General features: G+C 39.6%; 3 protein-coding genes across 4 annotated transcripts; 1 reads left to right on the top strand and 2 right to left on the bottom strand.

The window, feature by feature from the left end:
• Positions 1-540: 540 nt before the first annotated feature.
• Positions 541-7,631, bottom strand: LOC137964030 (uncharacterized). 2 transcript variants are annotated; one of them, XM_068811293.1, is made up of 7 exons: positions 7,309-7,631; positions 5,315-5,863; positions 2,872-2,988; positions 2,354-2,796; positions 1,431-1,953; positions 862-942; positions 541-752 (listed from the first exon to the last, which is right to left on the bottom strand). In XM_068811293.1, exons 2-5 carry the CDS (start codon positions 5,834-5,836, stop codon positions 1,752-1,754), a joined length of 1,284 nt encoding a protein of 427 aa, XP_068667394.1. In that variant the 5' UTR covers positions 5,837-5,863; positions 7,309-7,631; the 3' UTR covers positions 541-752; positions 862-942; positions 1,431-1,751. The 2 variants fall into 2 exon arrangements, with proteins under 2 accessions (XP_068667394.1, XP_068667392.1); XM_068811291.1 differs by having other exon boundaries at positions 862-1,953.
• Positions 7,632-9,036: 1,405 nt separating this feature from the next.
• Positions 9,037-10,975, bottom strand: LOC137963611 (uncharacterized). The gene has a single exon (XM_068810751.1). It carries the CDS (start codon positions 10,963-10,965, stop codon positions 9,103-9,105), a length of 1,863 nt encoding a protein of 620 aa, XP_068666852.1. The 5' UTR covers positions 10,966-10,975; the 3' UTR covers positions 9,037-9,102.
• A 1,083-nt stretch (positions 10,976-12,058) lies between these two features.
• Positions 12,059-15,010, top strand: LOC137963557 (DUF724 domain-containing protein 1-like). The gene is made up of 2 exons (XM_068810682.1): positions 12,059-12,136; positions 12,954-15,010. The coding sequence occupies exon 2, from the start codon at positions 12,960-12,962 to the stop codon at positions 14,697-14,699; it is 1,740 nt and encodes a 579-aa protein (XP_068666783.1). The 5' UTR covers positions 12,059-12,136; positions 12,954-12,959; the 3' UTR covers positions 14,700-15,010.
• Positions 15,011-19,248: the final 4,238 nt, after the last annotated feature.

Here is a 19,248-nt window from a genome sequence, read left to right as displayed (position 1 = left end):
TCAATCAGTGTACGCGCTTCAGCCAGAATGAGTGCCATCTTCCAACTTTACCCCTGAACGGGCTCTGTATTTTGGCCCCGGCCCCGTTTGGGGACAGATTTATTCAGGGTGTTACGTCTCCCAACTCGGGTACTTTAAAATTCCAAGTTAAACCACCCGAGTCAGATCGAGACTCAAACAGACTCAGAGCAAATCGGGTCCTTGAAATTCCAAGTCAAGCCACCTGAATCACATGGAAACTCAAGCTAACTCGATAGAACCCACCTTTCTTCATCGTAAGAATGTTACACGTCTTGTCGAGTTTGTCTTTGCATCAAGAGGCGCGTTTTAGGCAATTATAAAAAAAAAATACAAGTTTTTTTATCAATTCTCTAGGCGAAGTCATTGCCGATTTTAAAATTCCTGAGGTGAAATAGAATCTGTGTCTCACCAGCATAATCAACATAGTAGCAAATTTGATAACATTATTGTCACTATAATCTTAGAACATTTTTTATCCATTATCTTAATGTAGGCTGATAAGGCAAAGCACAGGCAATATCTGTTCCCACACTTAATGGTGTGACAAGAAATCCCAGGAATCCATGCAAGATATTGCCAACCACCAAAGCAGCAAAGAGACACAACTGAGCTAAAGAAACAAACAGACGTTTGACATCATTTACCCTTGACTAAGGGGGACGAAGGAATGTCTGGAGACTGGTCCATAACTGAGCAAGAACGGAAGGCACACAGAAACGACTTCTGGAATTCTGCACATCATGAGAGCTGCGTTAGAAGTTGAATTCATCCCATCAGGACTTGGACAAAATTCAAGATCAAGCAGCGACCAGAGACTGCTGTGAAGATGAGAGAACTTACATGGCTTCTACTTTTGATTGGAAATTGAATCTGAAAGGTGGGCAATCCAACCCAGAAACCGTGTTAATTCATCAGCATCACCTGTTCTTGGAGCAAGTAAGTCAACCAGAGAATTGTTGTCCTCATCACATGTTCTTTGAGCAAGTAAGTCAACTAGAGAACGTTATACTTAGATAGATATAGGAAGTACACTAGAAGGGTAGAGAGAGGAAGACAGGAAGAATACAGACAAGATGGAGAAGGGGAAAAAACCCTCTTTATTCCAGAATACCATCTAGTATCACTGTTCACTTGTGTCAATCCTTTGATGAACTTCAACCTCCAATATAGGAAGAAAAATCAGCAGTTCAGAACATTCATTGGAAACGCAGGAAGAACCAATAGGACCCCTATGAGCAACTTCAATGATGTGGTTCATAGTCAGAAACCGAATTGTTTTCTTATTAAATGATGGTTGCTAGTGGAACCAAAGACCTATGATTCAAGGAGAGGGTGACAATCCACCCATTAAGATTGTATAGCATCATTATTTGAAAAAATATGAAATAAAAACAAAGATTGTATAGCACCTGTAGTATCAACTGCGACAATGTTGTCCTGCACTGCCTTGAAAACGTAGAATAATATTTGATGCAAATTCCTCAAGTTTGATTTTTTTAACTCATCCAACATAAGGCAGAAGAATATAAAAATGCATTAAAAAAAACAATTCTTGCATAGTAACAACATTCTTTCCAATTACCACCACACCACGCTGAATATAGAAGTAATAGTCACACTGTACGTCTGAGAACTAAATAGGCAGAATAAAGAAGCACGACGGCTGCAGTATTAGGCCTGTCCAAAAATTCTGTCTCCAGCACTCCGCCAAGATGCTTAATAGGGGCCCTTCAGTGATCCCATTGAGGATACATCGGCCGTGGCCGTGTCTCATGCACAGGCAATGCATAGCGAGTATAGTAGAAAGGCTCTACATGGTTTGGCTGGTGCACTAGATTTTCACCTCTCCTTTGGGATGCCCATAAGTAACGTTTCTCAGCAATGGCAAGTTGGGGATCCCTTGAACTCATCTCTGACTGCTCATGCCTGTGTCTGTGTGATGGCAGTGACATGGATAACAATAACTGTCAGCAGCGACAATAAAGCTGGAGAATACATGACTACCCTAAATTTACATGCAAATTAAGAGCTGTGATTCTACACCTAGCTATATAAATAGAACATATGATGCCAACCTCACATCAAATGAAGAACCGGACTGTTTCTCAGAGAACTAGAAACAGAACTCCTTGCGATTAAATAGGCCAGTTAACTTTTTGAATTTAAACTCTTCTTCAGTTTCAAGATGGAATTCAAAAGATCACATCCCCGTAGTCCTCTCCCAGAAACACCACCAATTTTGTCAATGTAATGAGTAAGATTTATAAATTTCAAATGTCCTTGTAGGTCAATTTTACTATGCGATTAATATAATGAAATTTTCAAGACTTACCTGCTATAAAGATCCCATGAAATCCTATTTTCGGGTACATAAGGTTTATGAACATCTGCTCGAGAAAGGTTCTCTAGAGCTCTGTACAGATTCTGAGGAGGCTGCATAGGCAAACCAACATGATGAGATTCCACCACTGGATGAGCTGGCAAGACACTGGATCCATAATGACCACCATTCACAACTAGCAGACTTTGAGTAGGTTGTGAAGCTCCATATGGTCGGATTTTTGAATGTTTTTGAGATTCCACAACTGACGCACGACGGCGGTGACCTGCAGATGAATCCGGTCTGACCTTTGCTGGGACCTGTGCAGTCATTGCATGTGACACAACAGCTGGAGGTAGTTGTGATGATACCAGCTGTCGATCATTAACAACTGAAGGTGATAATACTGATTGCAGAGCAGGAATCGGGCGAAACAACACCACAAGTCTATTGACCTGCATCATATGAACTCACATTCTAACAGAACTGAAAGAGACAGCAGTAAAAACCAGTAGTCTATAGCGGTGTACCTGTTCATGACTGAGCTCTGGCTTAAATTTTCCTTTTCCATAGTAGTTCTCCCTGAAAGCATGACTGAAGACAGACTCGGGCAAAGGTATGCACTCCTTCAAGATTTTAAATTTCACCTACCAAGGATATCAAACATCCATATAAAACCCAGTAAGCAGACTTTCAAATACCATAACTCTGTGAAAGTACAGACCTCACATTAAGAAACCACCACCAGCCACTGAGCAAAGCATTCAATTCCTTGAGCAGGTCTTAGACATTAAACCATCTTTTTATAAAGATAAATACATACTTTGTTTGAGTAAGATTAAGACTCTCAAGTGATTGGAGGTAAATTTCCAAAATTAAGCTTCAATTCAGCATAAGCCAACAGGTTAACAGAAGACTCTAGGGTTGTACATAGCCAAGAATTACTCAATCAGTTGGAGGCTTAGATATTTCATTAAACTCAAGCAGTAAAAGGTCAAAAACTGTTTATGAGCCAGTGGATTAGGTTCAAGGGCCTAGCTTTTTTCATCATATCCGCTCAAAAAGTTCTAGTGTATTGATTAGATACCTTACTTGTAGTATTAGAGCAAGAACTAAACCTACTATTAAATCCCATAGAGGGGTAACCTATTAAAAGGCTACCTACTGCCAGAGATAGAGCCATCAAGAAGGTGAAAAGAGTTACCTCATCATGCATAAACCATCATAGAGTGGATCATCATATTCTGGATGGGTGACTTATGAAAAGGGCCACCTAATACCAAAGTGAGAGGCACACAAAAAATGAAAAGAACTACCTGATCCAAAGAGAAAAACTCCATAGAGTGGAAAGCGTGGGCAGCAACACAGAAGGATGGTGGATTTTTATGAGCCTATAGAACCCAACCTAGGGTAGAACCGAACCTAGGGCATGGGCATCCTGATGGCCAGCTTAATACAAGATAAAGGTTTAAGGACCTAGATTTGCATATGCCATCAGCATATCACTTTGGGGATACTAGTTAAATACATCAAGAGAAACTTAAACATGGGAGATGGTTAATAATGGAAGAAGAATTGACCATGGCCTTATAGGCAGTAGAAAACCACAGTCCCATCAGAAAAATGGATGAAGATTGTGAAGAAGTCAAATCAAAAGACCATAATAGAGCCACAATGATTATGCCTTTTAAAGTCAGTGGTACAACAATCAAGATCCATATCAGATGAAACTCACTTTACCAAGAAAACTAAACTACAAACAATAAGGATGGGAAACAACCAGAATAAGTTAGTCTAAGATAATTTTAGCACAGCCTAGTTCACTTACTCACGAACACCATCAGCACATTCCTCAAACAACTTGTGCAATCAGAATTGAGTTTAAATAAATGACCTCCGTATCTTCTCCTCCGTGGCCATCAGGCATTTTTTGACAAAATCAAGGATGCAATGGCAATCTCCTTGTTTCCTGGGCTCACAAACCTAGACGAGCTCTACAAGCTTCTCCTCTAGCAAGAAGTGGAATCATGCTTAGGCTTCTCTCGCCAGAAATAAATCATCATAGACACCTTGTTGTGGCAATTCAGCCCACTTTTATTCACCGCTTCTATCTTCCATATGCCTCTAGTTCTAGGATCCTTGCCTCATGCCTCTTCACTTTTTGTTGAAATCACACCCTCACCATGTCATAAAGAAATAAAAGGTAAATCAATCAATGAGCCAGGTCTAAAGAAAAGCATTGACCTATCAAGATACCTGGCCATACTGACCAAACAAAGGATTCCTGATCATAGTAACAAGACTAGAGGGCTCCAAAATGCTTCTTTCACTGCTCTTTCTCAGACAGAACAGATGTCTTTTATATTTATGAAATTAAATCAGTAGTATCCAGATCAAGGGAGGTTACCAACTTATTCAGCCTTCGCCAACATTTTTTTTTTTATAAAGATGTATTTATATTCACGGGAGATATTACAATAGAGGTGGGAGCAGATCCCTGACAAAGCCTTCACCAACATCTATTATGTCAAAAACACTGATATTTTTCTATGGCACGTGAAGTAACTTGATAACCAATATTCATATATCTTCTACTTTTGGCCTCCAAAAATTATAGGTTATTACAGTTGACTGGAACTAGATAAACTAAACGTCACATCTGAGACTAAGTACAGCTCTTCAACACTTCCATGAACGAGAATACTGGTTCCTAGCCAACAGGTACGTAATTTATACTAATATTTCCCCATTTGACACGAAAAAGACAAATGGACATATTTAAGCCCATGCTAAAGATAGCATGGAAAAATAATTTGTGTGATTTTGTGCATATGTATGTGTGTGTGTGTGTGTGTGTGTGTGTGTATTGTGCTTGAGAGAGAACAAGAAAGAGAGAGAAAAGCAGTAGATACAGAAATTAAGTGTGTTGAACTACAAGATAAACATTAAAAAATAGAAAAGCACAAGGATTACCTGAGCAGGAAATGCCCCTCCAAAAGCATCTGGTTCCAAATTCTTGCCACCCACACTGGTCGCCCTATATACTCCATAGAGCAGCTTCAAGTTAAAATCAAACAAGAAAAGTTTTGTACCTTTGCTGATTTTCTCCACAAGCTCTAGTTGTCCCACTGGAAGACCAAATACACGGAACTGATAGCATTCAGGTTTTGTCTTTGCACTGCACATGAAAATGAACCCAGCAGGCCCATTTTCCCTTGAACCTTTTTCTTTACTACTCTCATCTACCAATGCCTTAGTTCCATCAAGATCACCTGGGGCAGCAGATTGTACCTCCTGCATCATCTTAGATGCATTGTTTTCCTTGATCTTCTTTTTAGAATTAGCCTCAGTTCCGTCAACTTCAGCTGGGGCAGCAGGTTGTACCTCCTGTAGCCTCTCAGAGGCATTGTTTTCCTTTGTATACTTTTTTAAATTATCTTTCTTCACATCCAGGCACTTAATCTTGTTTTTCTTGACAGACTTCTTCTTTCCCATAGTCTAGACAGCAAATTCTAATGATATCTGATCACAATAGAAAAGATATCAAAATTTCCAAAGTGAACAAATGAAGAAATCAACTGAACTATGCTCAAAAAGAAATCACCTAACTATAAAAAGTTTTAAAAAAGAGGTAGCATAGGCAGTCAAAATTGGGTCATTTTATCCAGAAATGACTAGCAAAAGTTAGATGCCATTTTCCTAAATAATAAGCTCACTATCTGTCAAAACCTTAACCAACAGGAAACTACAAAACTCAGTATAATACAACTCATACCCACATGCCCAATCTGAGCATAAGTACACATATGGACTGAAAGGTGAGAACATCCAAGCCTAAATAGAAAACCCAGCCTAAGATATGAAGAACATACACATGGATCACAGAAAACATACAAATGTGCTGTATAACAGAAATAGACTCAGGCATGGATTTAACTAACACCACTTCGACGTAGAGAAAATTTATCGTCTTTATGAGGCCTTTCCCAACAGATCAGCTTAGTATCTTCTAAGTTTATAGCCAAAGTGAGAGTACTCGCCCACTCACCTCTATTGCCCAAATAAATAACCAACCTGAGACACGAAGTCTATATTCTGGCAACAGAACAATGGGACTACTATCCATTAAAGACAAGAACAAGTTACAGACCAGAACAAGAAATGTAGATTACCGTCAACAAACTACCTTTAATATCTTCTAAAAAAATTAAAAGTGCATGTGAGAAAATGTTTCTTGACTTTGAAACTCTCACCTGCACTCAGATGAACTAAACAACCTAACTGGTTCAAGGGTATTAGGCCATCCAAAAAGGGTTCCCTATCAGTAACCCATAAAAGTAAAAAGAAACGAGCTTCAAAATAATTCTTAAACATGTATGGTAGTTAAGTTCAAACTATTCACCGGTATGTAATGAGAGGAAAAAAAGAAACTACACCCAGACGTATAAAGAAGGGACCATGCTACATAGACCGGCTAGTGGCCTCCGATGTTGCCCAGGAACAAATCCACATCAGCACTAAAGAACCATGTGATCCTCCCTGTGCTGGCGAGCAGACAGAGAAAGTGGCACTTCAATCCTTCTAGCCGCCTCACACAGATGGACAAGGAGATGGATCAAGGGCATCCCTTCCAAGTCTCCGGAAGGGTAACTCGCCCTCCCTCCACCTCCACCATCAGGGTACATCCTCATGCATCCAAATACAACTATCCCCCACCTTACCTGCCATTGTGCAGGAAGGCTACAGATGGTGGGGAGGCACACCTGCACCATGACCCAATTGGATGGCATGCAGAAGCAAGTGTGCCCCACCCCACCAACTGCCGTCCCTTGTCTTTGCACATGGAAGCAGCAAGGTGGTGAGGGGGAACCTACCTGGAGAGAGGTTTTCCCTATTGTGCTTTCTTGCACAGGGAATGGCCAAAAAAGAAAAAAAAACTTGCAATGTTGCATTTCTGCAATTTATACCTGTAATTGATGTCGACACCGCAGCTTTTATATTCTCTGTGCCTTTTCGTCTTTGCTGTGTGGGTAACAGAACCGGAGGTTCCTTCCCACAACTCGGTATCCCCCGATGGGAGCTGTTTGTTTAGCAACTACGGAGCCGAAAGGAGAAAAGCGATCACAGGAAGCTTAACAGACCGAAGGAAGGACGAACTCCGACAAAGGGGTTTCGAAAGACAGTTTAGGGCACGAGGCCGTGACTGGGATTTTGGAAGAGCGAGTGGAGGTATAGGGGCACGAGGCACCATTCATGAATAAAATTGCGCACGATAACCGAAGGCCGTGTTTGAAAATTCCTGCAAATGGAATGGCAAAAACGTTCTTTAACGGTGACCTGTATAACGCTGTTGTGTTTCCTGCTATTGAAGTATTATCTAAAAAACTGTTCTTCCGTCATTCCATTTTCTATTTTATATTTTATCTTAAATTTTCTATTTTAATGATATATATATATATATATTATTTTTTTCTATTCTCACTAGTTAATGTTAAATTTTCAATTTTAATAATTCAATTATAGAATTAGTATTTATTATTCATACGGAATTATGTTTTTATTCATCCCATTAATCCTCTATTCAATAGATCGACTCTTTTAGATGTAAAATTTTTGTATTCTATTATTTGTAAAAAAAAGTATTTCATTTGACAGACGCACAAGTTGAATTGAGCAAGAACGAACATGACTCTAGTATCATTAACAAGTACTATAATATTTCTTAATTATAATCAACACGATTATTTGCGTAAAGCTACCGCCTACAATAGTGGACGGAACCATTCTGACACCCACTCCGCTCATTCTTGACTGCCTCTCACAGGATTAAAACGCGGGACGTAACGTGCTTAACTTTGATATCATGACAGCGACTAGCCAATACAACCAACAGACCGATTTGTTAGGTGTAGAAAGTTACCACCTACAAGAGTGGACGGAACAACTCTGACATGGATAATAGGTGTCACACCTTTAGTTATGACTCTACAATTGTAATTTGAAAGGGAAAATGAAGTTTGATTGTAGAGTCTAACAACTCAATTTTTTTTTTGTCTTAGAACTCCAACTCGGGCATTTTGTACTTTGAATATAAATTTACTCAGTTGAATTTTAGGAAAGGAAAAATAATTTGACTTATCATTAACTGAATACAATAAACCTCTATGCATGTCCCAATTACACTCATAATAGAATTCCTAATCATAGTTAAAGTAAACAACTACATAAAGATAAATCCTGGAACAATAAACAACTCTTAACAAAGTAGAAATCTAAAAATATTAAACTTCCTTTTCTTTTACATGAGAGTAATTTGTGACTTCAATTTGCAAAGAAGAAAAAAAAAAGTCTATAATCTTGGTTTTCAATTTTTTATACCAAAAAAGTTTCTTCATAGATGTAAAATCTCCACCTTTTGTTCTCCACCTTATTTGATTATTTTGGCCACCTAAAATAAAATACATTTTTCTTTGTACTTCTTCTTTTACTTCTCCCCCGTTCAAGAGGATAAAAATGTTAAAAGAGATTGGATAAAACAAAAATATATGAGAAGAAAATCACTCCTAGAAGAATCATATACGATGTGTCCCTCGTAAATAATAGGCTAAAATATTTTTATTAACGATTAGTTTAAGTTATGTTTTAATTTTTATATAATTTATTTTGTTAACTCGATTATCATGCACTAACAGAAAATCCAATTTGAAGTAAAAGCCACAAATTTCTTTCTGCAATCTGCATGTACATAGCGACATTTGTTCTCAATCATATACGACGAGTTCCTCGTATACTTCCCCTTCCAGTGCAGCTTCCATGACGGACACCGGGTTCACCACACCCTCTCCCTCTAGAAAAATCGTCAACAAGTTCTTGGAAAACCCGCTAACCAACGCCACCCCTTTCGTCTCTCCGGCCACCGGAATTGCCCCCGAATCTCTCAGATTCCAGAAAACCATCTCCGGCACCTTCGAATACCCGCTGTCCCTGAACTTCCTCTTGATCACCTCGTAATCAGTCTCCCATGGGTTGGCCGACGCTCTATCGAACTCCATGTCACTGAAAACGAACAGTCGTTTGATCATCTTATCCTCGTCAAGTTTCGCCGCGACTGCAACGTCCAAGATGCGGTCAAACACGCTCTGGAAATCCGTGTTCATTCCCCATTCCATCTTCCTGACGAACTCGACCTTTTCCTTCAGGTTGTCGCCGTCGATGGTGTGAATCTGGGGGTCCAGGCTGAATGTGATCACTTTCCCCTTCCAGGGGTCGTCGCTCAAGTCCGACACCAAGATTCCCATGGCAACGCAAACCTCCATGGGGATTCCTTTCATGCTGCCGGAGACGTCGCAGACGGCTAAGCAATTGCTAAGCTTTCCCTTTCGAGATAAGTCGGAGACTATTCTCTTCCACTGCAGGTCAGCGACGGTGTCGTCGGCGTCGGCGAGGATCTCGTGCGGGAGGAGCGCACCGGCAGCGATTTTCGTCGTTCCTTCTTTGACTCTGTTCAGAAATTCCTGAAATCGATTCGGATCGTGCTTCGCGAAGTGCTTCTTGTAGTTCTTCATCGCGACCGAGGCGACTCGCTGGTACGGCAGCGAGTTCCAGAGGCGCGCGCTCATGTAAACTTCCGGCAGCTCCAGTGCCTGCCGAAGCGGGACGAGGAGCTCCTTTCGCAGTCGGTCACGCACCCGGTACGCGTAGTACTGATCCTCGAGTTCCCTGTATTGCGGCTCCGACTCGCGAGGGAAGATCCTCCGAGCGATGCTCTCACAGAGAAGCGTTGATTTATCGAAGGAGGAATCGAGCGAAGGACACCACTTGGCGGCGAGTCCGATGCTTTGCAGTTCTCCAGATTTCAATGACTGTAGGTCCGCAGCGAGTAACTCAGCAAAACAATCCGAGATCCGATCGTGCAAAAACTTGTAATCCGGATCCCTGTTGTACCTCTCTATCGCTCTTCTCGCCAATTGAGCTGTCTTCTTTTGCCTCAAATCCCTAGCCACCTCCGGCGATACAGCATCCTCTTTTTGCGGTTTCAGCATAGTCTCCAATTTGCTTTTGCGGGGTTTGAATTTCCTATTCGCTTTCGCCCGTCTCCTCCCTTTCTTCAACCTCCTCATCCTCTCCTCCTTCGCGATTCTCCGAACGTCGCGACCCTCGAGCAGCCGGAAGAGAATTTCCGGGAGGTCTTTGAGGTATCCAAACCGGGAAATAAGCTTGACGTTGAGAGCGAGCGTCTTGGGGTGCATCTGGTGCAGCCACAACGCCGCCGTGTAAAATCCCTCCTTGTCGCTCTTTCCAGTGCCTCTAACGCCGCGGAGGTGGCAGACGAGCTTGAGCGTGGTGAGAGGGTCGTGACCCCAGGCGGCGCTCGGCCAGGTCACCAGAGTTTCAGGCGGGGTGCTGGGGACGATGTGGTAGAAGAAATCAAGGCAGAGGTTTCCGGTGGTCAAGAAAGTGGGGGAGCTATTTTCGGTAAAACCCATCACAGGTTTTCGGACGGAGGGCAGTGAGGTGTTGAAGTTGGCAGCCATGACGTCCACAAAGGGGTTCCCGGAACCCGCTTCCTTTATGCCGGCGGTAACAGGAGAGTGAATAGCCGGCGGGCCGAGAAGAGGAGCCATTGTAGAGCTGGGTTTGTTCTACAATCGTGATGATGCTTCTTCCAGTTTAATATAGAAGACGGGTTGCTTGGTCTCCACGGTCGTCTGTCGGTACTATTTTACGAATTTTCAAATATGGAGAACTCTTCAAAAATGGGGTCCACGACAAGGAAGGTTCGGAATTCAATTGTCGGTTGAAACATGTACATATTGCCAAGTGACAAGTTACTTCTACGTGGCACATTTCATTTGTTCCCATCCACACCTTGATAATAAATAGGCAATAATACCCTTTCTATTTTTATATTTTCATTTAATAAATAATATATGAGTGAAAATGCAATCTTTATTAGGATATGTAAATGGCTATACACAATTAATACACAATTAATACACAATTCTCTCTCTCTCTCTCCCCCTTGATATGTGTGAGAAATAATTTGTTAATAATATAAATTTAAATATATGTGTTAAATATTTTTTTAAATAAAAATACCACATAAGTTTAATAATATTAATTATATATTAAAGTTTATTAATTGTGTTACCTTATTTGTTTGGAAGATTTGAATTACAAGGTCATATTCCCAATTATGACTACTAATATGTCATATTTTAAAATATTTATTTAATATTATCACATTTAAATATTTTCAAAATTTTTAAATGCTTAAAATTACTATTATTTTTGTTTTTATTAATTTAAAATAATCCACCAGTAAAACTCTGATTTTTTACTAAAATATCATGTAGTTTTATTATCTCCACTAGAGGAAAAGTATTTAAAATTACAATTTCTAATTTTTTATATTTTCTTATTTAGTGTGTGTAGTCCATATTTATTTATATTAATGTTGTAAGTTTTAATTAAAAATTTTAAATAAAATAAATAAAATTTTATTTATTTGAAAATCAATTCAAATTGAGAATAAATAGAAGTAATTATGATTCGATCCCAAATTAACTCTAACATTTTCCAAACCCTCAACCTTCATCCGCTTCTCACCGTAAGAATCTGTCATTCGATGGCTCCCCGTTTCTCTCATAGTTGGTTGTCTCTGCACACAAAACACCTCTGGGTGGAGGTGAAACTCTTTGCATTCTCGATGACCATTTCAAGTCAGTGAGGGAGGGCTACATTCAGCTCCGAAGCACACCCGGCTCACCGGTTTTTTCTTGTTTTCTTGAACTCGTAAGATGTCAGAATAATTCATTGATTATTGTTTTTCCACTGCATGCTTCTTCACCTTGTTTTTTCGTCTTAATCTTCGAAATTGAGTTCGGTTTCAGTGTGGTTTAGATGTTGATTGGTTTTTTGTTTTCCTAATATTTTCAGAGATTAGTAGTTTTACGTCTACTCTTTTAATGATTTGCTTGTGCTTTTTGATGAATGGTGAAAACTTGGTGATTGCTTCTCTCATTAGAAACACGTTCTCTTCCGTGTTGTTGCTTTAATGGGTATTTGCTTGTTAATAGGTTTGGGAATATTTTTTTGTACAAATTTGACTTGGGTTGTAATTTCCTTCTTCTTTTCTGGATTCTTCGTTCTTCTTTTTTGCCGTGTCATTGCTTCGTACACCACGCCGTCATCTCGAGTCTAGACATAGTTTCTCCTGAATGAAGTAACGAGTTCATTTCCACTGCATTTTTCCTGTATGGCTTTTTGCTTATTGAGTTTTTTGTTTGGATCATTGATAGAATAAACTGTCCTTCTTTTTCGATTTACTTCTGTATTTTGCTAAAATTGGATCCTTCTAATTCAAGAGTAAGTCCTAATTCTCACTTCCATTGTTGGAATAAAGATGTTTTCAACCTTTTCGTTGTTTGCCAGTGAGTTATGTGCTTTTCTTATTCTTGTAGGTTTCTGTAAGGTTTGAACTGAATATACCTCTGACTTATCATCACCTTTTCTAATTTCTAATCTTTTTGTTATTTTTCCTTCTTTATGCTCTGGTTTGTTGGACCTGATGTTTTGTAAGATTTCATTTTTTTACTCTGGAAAAATACAGAAAGATATGGACGGACGCAAAGAGTTGGCACTTAAAGCTAAGGAAATAGCTGTGAGGAAGATGAAAAGGAAAGATTATAGGGGTGCATGGTTGATGTTGCACAAGGCTGCAGATCTCTTTCCAGCACTAGAACACTCAACTCAAATGCTATCTGTTTGCAACATACTACAGGCTGCCAATCCAAACATACCGGTCTACGGAATCAACTGGCACTGGATTCTGCAGCTTCCATCATCAATGGATGAAGAAATTGTAAGAGCCCGATTTCAGGATCTTGCCCTGTGCCTCGAGCCAATCAAGAATGAGTTCCCAGGTACAGATATGGCCCTAGAGTTGCTCAATAATGCAATGTTTGAAATATGTGATCAAGCAAAACATATTAGTTCAACTTCGAGCCGAACAGTTTCTGGGTGTTCTCAATCTAGCTCTCTCAGCAACAGAGAGATAAGAAAAGGGGATGATGGGTTAATTTTGAAGAGAGCAGCTGGGAGGAGCAGTGGTAGTTTTCAGAGTTGTATTAGTGATGCTGGGAGAGATGATGATAGCAATGAGGAGAATGATACAATTTTGAGGATGTTCAAGCGAATAAAAAACTCCAAAAGTAGACGTGGAACTTTGAGTGAAAAACGGTCTATAAGGGTTTCCAGAGCAAATGCTAAAGGATCTCAAGCACCCCCCTATTCAGAGAGAGTCTCCCAGAAGTCCCCTACAAAAGTTGGAGAGTTCGGAGGTTCTGTGGATGGTTTGGCTCCAAATAATAACAGAAAGTATACGGGGGAGAATGGGAAAAGATTCAAAAGATTGTCAGTTTTGAATGGAAGCTCGAATTATGTGCAGCCAAAGAGAGGGACTGATCTAATTGGTGGTGATCCTGATTTGCCTCCTGAGAGTGCTATGAACTGCAATATGAATGGTGAAGCATCTAAAGAGTCCAGTCCACTAGAAAAAATCTCAAGGAGTCTAAGTTCAATGAACCCAAGAGAATCACATGGGAGACATGGTAGTCCTGTACCAAATGGGGAATCTAATTGCAGCAGAGTGAAGGCTGAGCAACACAAGAAAACTCTTCGAGAAGAAAGATATAAATCCCCAGCGATGGATGGAATTTCTTCTCCTATAAGAGATATGGTTTGTGTAGAACTAGAAAACTCTAATTTTCCCTGTCCGAACCTTTCCCTGTCTCCAGAGATTCGGACCCTCAAGAATCAGGTTTTCAGTGCTTTACCTCAAGATCCTCATTATCGTCCTCTATTGACATATGGCAGCGAGATTCGGAATTGGATGATAATAGGCTTGGAGATGGCTTTTGTTAATATATCTGAGAAAATCCGAAATTTGGCACCACAGGACCTAAAATCTGGCAATGCTAATTTTTTCAAGGAACTAGCAGAATTGGAAGATATGGGATACAATGTTCAGAAGTTGCGGACCCGCTTAGAGACTCTTGGAGAAATAGTTGAACAGCATCAAGCTTCTCTAGATGCAGCGGAGAAGATGGAAGTTGTAGCCAAAGAGTGGGAGATTGAATTAGGTGTTTCAGAAGTCAAGGTTTCTGTTTTGTCAAAGAGGATTGCAGAACTGGAAGCTGAAATGAAGAAGTCCATGGAGAAAATGGAGGCTGCTCAAGCTCTCATAGACAACCACAAATCTAAAGTTGAAAACCTTAACTTGGAGATAGCACAGCTAAATGAAGCATCTTTGGAGACACAGTCTGAGTTTGCTTCTGTCGCTCATCTTCCTTGGTAGTAAAGTTTATGCTAGTTCCCTTAGATTTACCACCTTCATCTTTTTGCCAGTCTGTCTGCTTGGTTTTGTTGAAGTAGCCCCCTATTTACTTGCTTCTGTGCATTTCATGTATAAAGGGTTTATGGATGAAAAGAGTGCAAGAACTTATCATAGCAGCATGCAATCAGTGCAGACATCAAATGCAGAAGAAACTGTAAATACGTCCTGGAGAGGGGTAGTATGTGTTTATAATCTTTATCAAACATTACATGCTTCCATTTGGGTCTGTTAAACCTTCAGCATTCTAAGGATAAGGACAAGAACAAGAGAGGAAAAATATCTTTGCAAAATGATATTATGCTGTCTCTTTGATATGAGCCTATGGATTTCTCCAGGACCCATCTAATAACCCTGATTAAATTGGTGATTACGATTCAAACACTTGGTTTTAGGGTGGGTTCTACATACTTATGTGGACCTAAATAAAATAATTCATGCAATCACTTAAATGAAAGTCATAATTAATCTGTACTTTTGAACTTTCACGTGCTGAAGTTGAAGTTAATTGATGGAATTTGATGAGAGTAAATAGTTTTGCTACCATCTGTGATGGAAATTATATTAGTAGGAATATGAGCTGAAACCTCTCTAAGATTGTCTCGACAAAGGGTCTGCATTAACCCTGTGTCCAAGATGGTATTAAACTAGTTTTTTTTGGGTCAATAACCTTGTTATTCAAATTTCCAAGCTGAAAACCTTGTCTAGGAAAACTTATTTCTCACTTGATGACTTATTGGCACTATAACTCATTCAGTTTCCTCAAGATAATTCATATATCACCAAGCAATGTAGTAGGCATTTTAGATTTTTTTTTTCTTTTCTAAAAACTGTTTTGCAGGTTCAATTGTCACCATTGTACTCCAGGTCATTTCCAAAAATCAGTTTGAGCCTGAGCAAAAGCTATGCCCATACTCTAGGAGTTCAGAGAATTTTAAAAGATGTTCATGTTTGATTTAATGCCATAAAAATTAGATTAAGCACTAGAGACTAGCTTCAAATAATACTCGACCCCTTAGCTGGTTAAAGCTGCCAACTTTAGGGGATTATCCATACATAAGAGGGCGTAGAAAATTTTTAGTTACCCAATCTTATTTTAAGAATTTTAATGTTATTTAAAAGTGTTTATATGTTATTTTTTAAAAAAATTATTCAGTTGTTGCTTTACCCTTTTGAGGGTAAATAAACAGGCAAAAGAACAGCCACCACTCGGTTTGATTATTGCCTGTTTACAGCCCTGCCTTGTAGGCTCATGTTTAACTCCAAATATCTATTTCTTTCTTTACATGACAAGATAAACATCAATAAAGAAACAGTAAAAATGACAAGAAGGATTCTCACCAAAAAGGGGTATGAATTGCTCTGTCCATGAAAAACTGAGCGTCGTGAACTCTCATCGGAGTTTCTGTCTCGTGTACATTTCTTTACAATCATTAGGTACATAACTGCTACAGTTGGTAGTGTAAACGGTCAAACCCAATGAAGATAGCCAACAACATACTCTAAATTGATGGAACTCAGTCTGTACAAGAAAGAAGGCATTTCCCAATAGAATTAAAGTAGACAGCTTCTAATTGTGTAATTTAGCAGATTGAGAGCCACATTCCACTTGTAGTTTCAATGTTAGTCACCATGAAGAACGGGCTGCTGATGCAAACTTGTTCATTGTATTAACAGAATCTTCAACTTTTGTCTCACATTTGACTGGAGTTTTTCTATTCGTATTTTTGGCTGGTCACGAGAATTTCAGAGGCTTGCATTTCCTGCTTTAGTGTCTTGATTTCAGATTGTAGCTTCACAATGTGGGAAGAGAGAGCAGATGAGAGTCTTCTGAGGCTCTTATTTCTATCCCTAAATCTATAGCATCTGTTTTCAATCTCTTGATAGTATCTAACAGAGCTTGACTACGATCAACTAGTACAGCGAGAGTACATAAATGAGTCAGCTTCTGAACATCAAAACCCATTTCTTCAAATTCACCAAGTTGCTGATGGTAGCTGCCTACACTGAACTTGAAGTCCTGAAGTGCCAATTCTTGAATTCTCTCTCATAAACATACAAAACTACACTGTAAGCCCGCAATCATTGGCTCACGGACTTCACTGCTAAATTCTGTCAGAGCATGGTAATGAGGATATTGTGGCGTTGCAGCAAAGAGACTAGCTTTCGGTGCCTCTGGAGAAAACCAGCGATCTAGTTTGAAACTACAGCACTGTCTGGTTCCCCATTTCTGTTGTTTTGCACCTGAGTAGGAAGAGCATATAAAGGTAAATCACAGTTACCACCTCCAGGAGGATCCCCTGCACTCTTCAAATAATCTATTTTTAGGCCTTCATCATCCTCAGAAGTTTTACTATTTGTGTCCTCAACCTTTTGTGAGATACCAAGTCTAAAACCAACTTGGTCTGAATCTCTTATTTGATCGGGCAAGTCTTTTCCTTGCTGTAGCACTCGTGGTACTGGCATCACTGTTTGAATTTCTTTTCTTCTTGGACCTACTGTACTTACCCTCGTCTTTTGAATTTCTTCTCTTCTTGGACTTACTGGACTTACACGCATCTTTGTTGACCTCTTCATTTGTACCTGAAGCATGACAAGAGGAGCTCCGAACATAATTGTTATCCTTTACGGCTGTTTGCTCATGAGAACATACTCTTTTCTCTTTCAAGATTACTCCAGCCCCTGAAACAGCAACTGGGGGACTCACAACAGAACTCTCAGGTCCATTTGTCTTTTATTTTGTTGCTTCATCAGAGAGCTGGATCAGTCCCGAGAAATTCTTTCTTGATTGGCTTGATACAATGAACAAGTTCCTCAAAATGGAATCTTATAAAGGGGTTGTGAATAGAAGGTGAGATATTTAATGGTGAATGCGAATCGATGCCATAATCAGGCAATTTTGGGTTAGCTGCCTAGAGTATATTCCAGATAGTGACCATTTGCAGTAAGTACTCCAACACTGGGTAGTAGTTTTTTGCTTGCTGTGGCATAGACCGGGCACGCTCATAGTCCTTTGCTTTCATTTTTGTAATTACCAGTTGTTTAGCTCTCATGCATCTTCATCTCTTTTGATCAAATGTCAGGCTGCAGTCCTTCACATATGTGACATAGTTTAATACAGAAGATAAAACGATTCAACAAATACAAAGTAAGCAGGAGAAATGCATATGTATGATAAAAAAGAATTTGTTGCTCCAATGAACATGAAATAGTCGAAGGTGAATGTTTATCAGCCTTTGCAGATAAGGCCTCAACTTTTTTGATTAAAGATCCTCGGTTTCTTCAACTTTAGCAACTGAGCTGAGAAAGTCCCGTGCAGGATGCCCAGCTTGGAAATGCAAAGCGTCAGTGGAGAGTTGCACTTGTCATCTGTTTCATTACCATTCACTGTTGCTGAAGAGGTGCATCCTGAACATTGATGCGACATCTGAGGATGCAACATCTGAGGATGCAACGGTGAAGGTGCAGAGAGTGGAGTAGATGCAGGTGAAGAGGATTTGCTTATAAAGGAATGTGAACCTTCATTTTGAGGAATTTTCCTTGATGACTTGCTTTTTGGAGGAAGAACACAGATGAGGATCTGGTTTGGCAGAGGAGTGTTGTGATTGGAGCCTTGTCAGGCCATGCATAAACTGAGACCTGCTAGAGAGGGCAGGAGTAAGTTAGAGAGAAGCAAAGACTTGTACAAGGACAGCAGTATTAAAAAGAATCATCCGTTGCAACCTTCCAAGTTTTGGGAGGCTTTGGTTTTGTTGTTACAGGCTTCTGCATATGAACATGTTAACCATGAAATGCCATGCCTTTTGACAAAAGAAATAGCAAATAAATTATCACCATAGAGACTTGGAACAGAAAGTAGCTCCTTTCAAGTAATAATAACACCATGACAAATGCATTAAGAACCCTAAGAATCCTATTATTGACAAAGGAAAACCCTGAAGAGCCTAGAATGGCCTAAACTAAAATGCCAAAGAAACAGCATCAGGTGAAAAACCATTAGCTAGTATCAAAAGTCAAGTACGAATGTTTCAGTCCTATGAAGGTTCTCTAATTGAATAGTAGAAAAAGAGCTAGTGGAAATAGCGCTGACAGTACTCCTGACGGCCAAATAAAAAAATCCGTAGAAAAAGGAAAAAGGGTAACAAAGGATAAATCCTAAAGCTTCTGACATTCCAGAAGTGGCACTGGCGATGGGTTATATGCCTCCATTCACGAAACTTGAGGGAAAAAAACTTATTATCAACTTCAAAGAAGAAACTGGAGAATCCACCACTCTTTTGCTGGATTTCATTGATGCATTTGACGAAAGTGGAGAATCCTTCTTCTGTCGAGTAGGTGATGAAGAAAAAGACTGCCGAACATTTGCAAAAGAACTCAGATTCTTTGAGATTCTTTCTAGTGCAGTGGACTCTTTAGATGCTTCACCATTGCAGTTCTTTATAGCACTCTCAGGAGGTAAATCTGGATCACCAACAATCAGTATCATATTGCAGTTATTTATAGCACTCTTTAG

Source organism: Aristolochia californica, unplaced genomic scaffold, assembly GCF_029961685.1.
Source record: "Aristolochia californica isolate CCGP_79_NKW_82.1479 unplaced genomic scaffold, dmAriCali1.0.hap1 SCAF_4, whole genome shotgun sequence".
NCBI classification, from domain to species: domain Eukaryota; kingdom Viridiplantae; phylum Streptophyta; class Magnoliopsida; order Piperales; family Aristolochiaceae; genus Aristolochia; species Aristolochia californica.
This window is presented reverse-complemented; position numbering and strand designations above follow the sequence as displayed.

Coding starts and splice junctions, on each gene's coding strand:
- LOC137964030 (XM_068811291.1), bottom strand. CDS start 5,836: ATGGGAAAGAAGAAGTCTGTCAAGAAAAACAAGATTAAGTGCCTGGAT. Junction 2,797..2,871: donor CAGAGCTCAGTCATGAACAG/GTACACCGCTAT, acceptor CATATGATGCAG/GTCAATAGACTTGTGGTGTT. Junction 1,954..2,353: donor TCATGGGATCTTTATAGCAG/GTAAGTCTTGAA, acceptor GCCATCACACAG/ACACAGGCATGAGCAGTCAG.
- LOC137963611 (XM_068810751.1), bottom strand. CDS start 10,965: ATGGCTCCTCTTCTCGGCCCGCCGGCTATTCACTCTCCTGTTACCGCC.
- LOC137963557 (XM_068810682.1), top strand. CDS start 12,960: ATGGACGGACGCAAAGAGTTGGCACTTAAAGCTAAGGAAATAGCTGTG.